The sequence below is a fragment of the Gossypium hirsutum genome, chromosome A03 (assembly GCF_007990345.1).
Source record: "Gossypium hirsutum isolate 1008001.06 chromosome A03, Gossypium_hirsutum_v2.1, whole genome shotgun sequence".
Classification (NCBI taxonomy): domain Eukaryota; kingdom Viridiplantae; phylum Streptophyta; class Magnoliopsida; order Malvales; family Malvaceae; genus Gossypium; species Gossypium hirsutum.
In genome coordinates this window covers 107,839,922-107,847,803 of record NC_053426.1, presented here as the reverse complement: position 1 = coordinate 107,847,803, position 7,882 = coordinate 107,839,922, and the positions used below count along the sequence as shown (strand labels likewise).

The following is a 7,882-nucleotide window of genomic DNA, read 5'->3' as shown; positions in this document are numbered from 1 at the left end:
TTTATTTAAAATTAAACCAAATCAAAATTTCATATATAAAATTATACAAAATTAAAATTTATATATAATTTTACATATATATATATAAATAGAATGAAAATCGCATTTTGCAGATGTAAATTCGTAAGATTCGAAAGCCAAATTTATTAGATATAAAAAGTAATTACTTTAACCAATGTAACTCAACTTCACATTCACGTTATCGCGTAAGCTGCGTGTTATCATATGCTTGCCACCTCAGAAAGTTGCTCAGAGTGGGCAAAAGAGAAAAGGTTGTCTCTACTATACAGGGTATTGCTTTATATTTTTGAACTGCACTGCCCATTTGCATAGATTCTGCCTTTTCCATAGATTTCTTGGAAAGTTAATTACACCGAAGTAAATTAGTTTGCTAGGATTTTTAACCTTTCCACAACACTTTTTTCTTAAATGAAACCAAATCTTCTTACATTATTTTTCTTTTAAATTCTTACTTTGGAAGTGATGAGCTATTAGTGACTCATGCACCAAAAAAGTTGGATTCAACTTCCACATCTACACCCCCTTTAAATACACACCATTTCCCAAAAAACATGATTCATCACAACCTCAAGAAACATTCAACAGCTTGTTGGCATTGTATTACATTTCATTCTTCAAAAGAAAGAAAAAAAATGAAGAATCAGATGCTTAAACAAGTTATTGGAGTTCCAATCAAAGCAACAACATATGGAGTTGGGAGAAGAACATCAAGGCAATACTTACCTGATGTTGCAGGCCAATACAACATTTCACAACACGGGTCTACAAAAAGTAGGCCTCCCTTTCAATACTTACTAATGGTAGATATGAGATGTTTTCATTTTCTAAGGAAATTGTTTGTAACTGCAGGCAAAGGAAACTTTGTACTTAAAAGGATGAACTTGCTAGGGAAGAAAGCTGATACATTCGCCCATGGTGTCCGAGAGCATGGTATGAACCACTCTCATGCTATCAGCTATATTAATGTCTCTTAAGATTAAAGTGAAATGAAAGCTAAAGTTTACGTTTTTTAAACCTGCAGTGAGATTGGGGACAAAGATCAGTGAAACAGTGAAGGGAAAGCTGAGTTTAGGGGCAAGGATTCTTCAAGTAGGAGGATTGGAGAAGATTTTCAAGCAATTATTTAGTTTCAGAGAAGGAGAGAAGCTGTTGAAGGCTTGCCAATGTTACTTATCAACAACGGCAGGCCCTATTGTAGGCCTACTTTTCATCTCATCTGAAAAGGTTGCCTTTTGTAGTGAGAGATCAATCAAAGTCCCTTGTGCGAATGGAGAATATGTGAGAGTCCATTACAAGGTTGTGGTTCCAGTTGAGAAAATAAAGGGGGTGAACCAGAGTGAAAACATGAAGAAACCATGGCAAAAGTACATGGAAATTGTGACAGTGGATGGTTTTGATATCTGGTTCATGGGGTTCTTGAATTATCACAAAGCTTTCAAGTGTCTGCAGCAGGCAATCTCACAGAGACTGGAAGATGTAGACACTTTCAAGGTGGCTTAACAAATGTTTCATGAACCATGAGATTGTTTTGATAATGAAATGTGGAAGAGTAATCAGTAAATCACAGTTACAAACGTAAAAAAAAAGGTTGTTCTAGATTGAGTATACATTCCTTAATTAAGGATCAAAATTAAATTCTATTTTATGTTGATTTTTACTGGAATATTTTATATCCGGCATGAATATAATATGTTTTGGAACATGTCTAGTTTATGCTAGAATTTTTTAATTTTTAACAAAGTATTATAACTATACAAATAATATTACCCGAATAGTTATGAGATATTAGTTGAATAATTATGATTCCTATTGAAAATTATATCTCTATAAAAAAAACATAAAAATTCTTATTTGGTGAGATTTATTTGGAAAATATACTGTAATAGGCCAATTTTGGCCCAGACTAAAAAACCCAACAAAAGAAATAGAGAATAAACCAAAATGAACAAATGTCCACTATCCAAATATTACAGCCCAAAACAATTACAATGGCCCAATGCGCAATAATAATAAAACTAAGCCCAAAATTTTACAAACAGAAGCCCAAGATTGAAGACCCAAAATTACAAGGCCCAAACGGCCCAAAACTCAAACAAGTTTCAATCAACTAGGAACCTTAGTCGCTAGCCTTGCGTTGCTTCAGCAGCCTCCAGTGCATAGTCTCCGTACCACCACGTACCTCCGTACTCCTGTACCTGCGAGCCAATGCAGAATCGACAGCGACAAAGAGACGAAAAGAGAAAAACAGCACAACAAAGAAATTCTTTGTATTATTTTTTTTCTCGGCTATAAAGCCCAAAGAGAACGGTTTGTAAAAAAGGGGGAGAGAATGGAAAAGTACCAATAGAAAGAAAGAAAGATATATTAAAAAAAACAATTTATTCGAAGGTATACTTTCATGTTTTTATAGCCTACGCACATCGAATATAGTATACATGCATATATATATAAAAGGTTCAACCTTTTACCTTTTTTCATCTTTCTTGTCGATGATCAGGAGGACGAAACATTGGAGCTTCTTCATGTTCTTTCGGCTTCTGTAGAGTTTTTGAATGTTTTGACCACAGATCTGGGTCGGAGAAGGCAAAAGGGTAAAAATGGGGCCAGTTTCGTACCTCCGGCCGCCATGCACAGCAGTCGCCGACAACGGACAGACGGTGGTCCGATCGTTGGAAACAGAGGCCCCAGAGAGAAAATAAGACCCTTTTCCCTTTTTTTTTCCAGAAAACATGAAGGAATGAATTTTTTTTTTAAAATTAACTTTTAGGCCATGGAAATCGGCGTCATTTAGGGCCTGTTTCAGTGGCCTTAAAACGGTGTCATTTTACTTCATACCAGTGCGACCCGACCCGACACCTAAAGATCCGCATGTTTCTGTTAAAAGGGTTATTTACCCTTTGGATCCTTCCGCACTTGCGGCATGTTACAATCTGATCCCCTTTCCTTTTTTTTCATTTTTACAAATTCGATCGCAAAATTTTTCATTCAATCTAGTCCGATGCATGTCCGCATATTGGGATATTTTCCTATTTAGTCCTTACCCCTTTTCGCGCGTCTTATTTTGCTCCTATTTCGCCTTTATTAATTAAATTTGTTGCAATTTTTGCCTCTAATTTTATCCTGATTTCAATAAAGTCTTTTGATTAATGTATTTTGTCATTTGCTTATTAACTTTTCTATCATTCTTCATTTTAGTTACTATTATTTTTATTTTCATATTTAGCATCTATCCTTTTCATATTTAATTTTTAATATTTCTGTGAGTAATGTTTTTTTAAGAATCCTAAATTTAGTTTTTATATGTTCTATTTACTTCTTTTTATTTTGTTTCTATAATATTATTACCATTATTATTATTTATATATTTGATTTCAAATTATGAATTTTATATTCATAATTTCATTTTCACTTCAACTTGTTTCTTTATTTTTTTTTTATCTTTTACAAATTATTTTCTTTTACATTTATTCATGTTTTCGTCTCTATTATTCGATTAACAGTGTTCCTTATGTGTATGTGTTAATGCTATTATCATTGTCATTATTTGTTTTATTTATCATTTGATGGTGCTAGTTAGTGTTAAAATAGTGTATATTATACGATTCTCACGTGTTGTTTTATTAACGTATTCATTATTATCCTTTGTTAAAATGACATTTCATTCGCATATCGCTTTAAAAATTTTATTAACTCATAAAGAAGGAAAACTTTTAAAAAAAATTATAATATTTTGGCATTTTGGAAATTCGAGGAAATCATGCCCTAACTTACGGGGTTTCGATATTTCTCTTCGAATCTAAATTGCCAAAGATCCGTCCAAATTTCGAAATATGTGCTTTCTTGATAAAAATAATGGCAATATTCCGTGTTTAGAAACTCGAGAAAGTCGTGCTGTAATACTCCGAAAATTTTTACAGTAAAATATTATCCGTGATATAGTAAAATAAGGAAATAAAGTGACAAAAAGGGAAATTTTGAGTTATGTAAATATTGGGAAGAATATTATGATATATTAATCAAAGAAAAGACTAAATTGCAAAGATGAGAAAAGTCTTGTTGCACAAGAGTAAATACTCAAAATTTAAGGGGTTGAAGTGTAAATATAAAAAAGTTGAAAGACTAATGGTGAAAATATTTTAAGGGTGGAATGATCTAGAAACCAATAAAAATTGATAAATTAGGACCAAATTGAATAGGTGAAAATTTATGAGGGACTAAATCATAATTTTACCAAATTAAGTGATGACTCAAGGATGGAATTCTAAAAGATCATGAAGGGAAAAATGGTCAATTAGTAAGAGAGAGAATTCTAGAATGTAATGATTATGTTGATGATATTTTAAATTAATTAATTAGATAAATATTATTTTATTAATATTTTTATGAGATATTTATTATTATATTATTATTTATTTAGTATAAAAGGAAGGAAAGATGAAGAACTATCATCATCTTTCCTTTCCCATGCAAACCAACCTAAGAGAAGAAGAAGAAAATAAGTTTTCTTTCTTTACAATTTAGTCCTTCCACCAAAAATTCATTATTTTCACCTAAAAATTAAAAGAATTTCCTTAGCCATCAAAAGAGAAAGATAGCAAGGAGATGATGGGGAGCAAGAATATCAAGTTGGATTCAAGAAATAGAAGCTAGAGGAGAGAGAAAAATTAAGTTAAAGATTGAAGTCAATAAGAAAAGGTAAGAATATCAAGATTTCAATATATTTTTAAGTTTAATATTGTTGAAAAAGCATGGAATTTATGTTGATTTAGAGTTTTCTTATATATGGTATTATGTTCTTGTCATGTTAGTGAAGAGAAAATAAGAGAAAGTGATGAGAAATAGTGTAGAAAAAGAAAATAAGGGTGTTGTAAACATGGTAATTAATATCTTGTACTAAAACAGTTCTGGGCAGTAGCAGTAGTCTAACTTTGAAAAATTACCAAAAATTGTATAAATCAAATTATAGGATGAATAAAATATGAAATTAAAATCTTATTGAGTCTAGTTTCTTACAGAAGAAATTATGTAAGCAATGGAATTGTAAATCATGAGATATAATAAATTTTGTGAGACAAGGTCAAAATGATTTCAGGTTCCCCTGTTCTAACTTTGAAAAATCATCAAAAATTGGATAAAAATAATTATGGACTTAAATTTATATTTTTATAATCTTTAATGAGTCTATTTTCAATATAAATAAACGGGAACATCGTTCGAATTCTGTACGAGGAGATAATTAATTTTTAGTGAAGAAGGGTCACAATTGTCAAACAGCAGAACGGGGGTAACTTTAAAGAATAAACTGTACTTATTGACTAAACCAAAATTTTGAAAATTTTATTGTAAGAATATATATGAGTCTAGTTTCATGGAAAATTATAGGATCTTAATTTGGAGTTTTATAGCTCCAGATATAAATAATTTAGTGACTATGACACAAATGGATAGCTTGAATATTCATAAAAGTAAATAATAAAGATTATAGATAATGTTACTTACAAATGTGTTATATATATTAAGGATGTGGAATGGAGAGGGGGAGGAGGAAAATATATATGAATATTCAGCTAGCATGACTAATTTGCATGTTTTAGGCTTAAGGACTAAATTGAATAAAAGTAAAACTTCAGTGGGCAATTTTGTAAAAATGTCAAAATGACCAAATTGAAGGGAATGAATTGTTTTATTATCTAAATTAATAAATTGAATGAAATTGTCAATTTAAGATCAAGTGAAAATTGGGAAAATGGTAAATTACCAAAATATTCCTGAATCTTGATATTTCTGCAATTTTGCTAGGTAAGTTCGTATAACTTGAATTATATTCTTAAATGCTTGAAATGTATGTTTTTTATATGAATATGATTTGAATGTTCATTGTATGAAAATTGATGAAACATTAACATATTTGATAAAAAAGGGAAGAAATCCCGGTTGAATGAAAGGAAAATTCGATGGATCTCTGAAAAGGAATTGACGGTAAAAAGGATCTAGCCCGGACGGGTGATCCTATCCTGATATAGCCCTCCCGAAGAATACGTGTAAATGGATTTAGCCCAGACGGGTAATCCGAATCAGGGTCTGAATTTAGCCTGGACTGGTAATTCAGATCCAAGCTCATTAGAGTAATTGTCGTTGTAGGGGATTTAGCCTGAACTGGTAATCCCGACAATACTCTATGAGTTTATATTATAGGGGATTTAGCCTGGACTGGTAATCGCACTGTAAGGATGAGGTTCGTGGGAGTGTGCTCTCTGATATGAAATGTGTAAGACCATGGTTGAAAGATACCATGGCAACCTGATATGAAATGTGTAAGACCATGGTTGAAAGATACCATGGCAACGTGATATGAAATAAATAAGACCATGGTTGAAAGATACCATGGCAACATGACGGGAAATGAATAAGACCATGGTTGAAAGATACCATGGCAGCGTGACATGAAATGAATAAGACCATGGTTGAAAGATACCATGGCAACATGACAGAAAATGAGTAAGACTATAGTTGAAAGACACTATGGCATCATGTCAAAGATAAATAAGACCGTGGATGGGAGACGCGATGACATCTATTAAACAATTGATATTCAAGTAATATGTATCAGATGACGAATGGTTATAAGAAATGGTTGTGTGAAATGTTTACAAGAACTGGTTATATGGAAATATATGTACAAAATAGTTGTATGAAATAATTATGAAGATAGATAAACGAAATAAGAATAAGTACATGGAATATAATTTATGTTAAGTTTGATATAAACTTTACCGGAATAAATATGCATAAAATATATGGAAATGATGGAGCATGAAATATTGATATAATGAAATGATTTATAAATACTTATGAAGAAACGGTAAGAGAATGATATGTTTCATGACATGTACATATGATTATCTTTGATATGTTGATACAAGGAAATTATATAAGTAAAGACAATTATTAAACTCAAGTGTGACATGTCGAGAAAATAAGTATATCAATGTTGAATTTATATGAAATATGTGCAAGTATACTAACAATGATATTGTTTGACGCTTAGACAAGTGCCAAGCTATTGACTGAATGGTAACATGTTTAATTATAAGAAGCATTGAAATGGTAAGTACTTAGATAAAAATAAAATTTAAGATTTTGCGAAAAAATTTTTATGATCCCGATTTAATTCCAGTTGGTTTTTAATGTATGTTTGGGGCTTCGAGGGCTCAATAGAGAGATGTTATGATTATTTTCAAAATATGAATAATAAATGACTCAAAATTATCTGAAAATATTCAATAAACTCCGATAATGCCTCGTACCTATTCCAGCAATGGATACGGGTAGGGGGTGTTACACGTGCCTTAACTTACGGAGTTTCATTTTTTTCTCGTTGGATCTAAATAACCGAATAACCTTTTAATAAATCAAAATACAAATTTTAAAATAAAGCAATTAAAAGGTAAACTTGATGTCAAAGACTCAAATGTTATGTCCTAAATTGCGGGATGTGACGTTTTGTTATCTATAGACGAGAGGGCCTTTTAATGCTCGTTTTAATCTATTCAAGCTTCTTTAATCAACATTAATATACAAAAGGATCGTATTTTAAATTCTTTTCGAGTTTTCAACTTTCGACATTAATTAATCAATTAGGTACCAATTTTGGGCGTTACGAGGGTGCTAATCCTTCATCGTGCATAACCGATTCTCGAACTCGTTTTCTCAAATTTCGTAGACCAAAATTTTTGTTTTAGTAAATCAAAATGTTTTATTAAAATGATCCAATTATGAGGTAATTCGATCACACCTCATAAAAAAGGGATCGGTGGCGACTCCCATTTTCGTTTTTTAAAATCAAAGTCGGCCGTTTTCA

At 31.3% G+C, this 7,882-nt stretch overlaps 2 protein-coding genes across 2 annotated transcripts; one reads left to right on the top strand and one right to left on the bottom strand.

Moving 5' to 3' along the window:
• The first annotated feature begins 329 nt into the window (after positions 1-329).
• Positions 330-1,721, top strand: LOC107886876 (GEM-like protein 4). The gene is made up of 3 exons (XM_016810972.2): positions 330-792; positions 871-951; positions 1,043-1,721. Exons 1-3 carry the CDS (start codon positions 573-575, stop codon positions 1,519-1,521), a joined length of 780 nt encoding a protein of 259 aa, XP_016666461.2. The 5' UTR covers positions 330-572; the 3' UTR covers positions 1,522-1,721.
• A 232-nt stretch (positions 1,722-1,953) lies between these two features.
• LOC121218401 (uncharacterized) lies at positions 1,954-2,752 on the bottom strand. The gene is made up of 2 exons (XM_041095572.1): positions 2,490-2,752; positions 1,954-2,216 (listed from the first exon to the last, which is right to left on the bottom strand). Exons 1-2 carry the CDS (start codon positions 2,750-2,752, stop codon positions 2,138-2,140), a joined length of 342 nt encoding a protein of 113 aa, XP_040951506.1. The 3' UTR covers positions 1,954-2,137.
• Between the last annotated feature and the right edge of the window lie 5,130 nt (positions 2,753-7,882).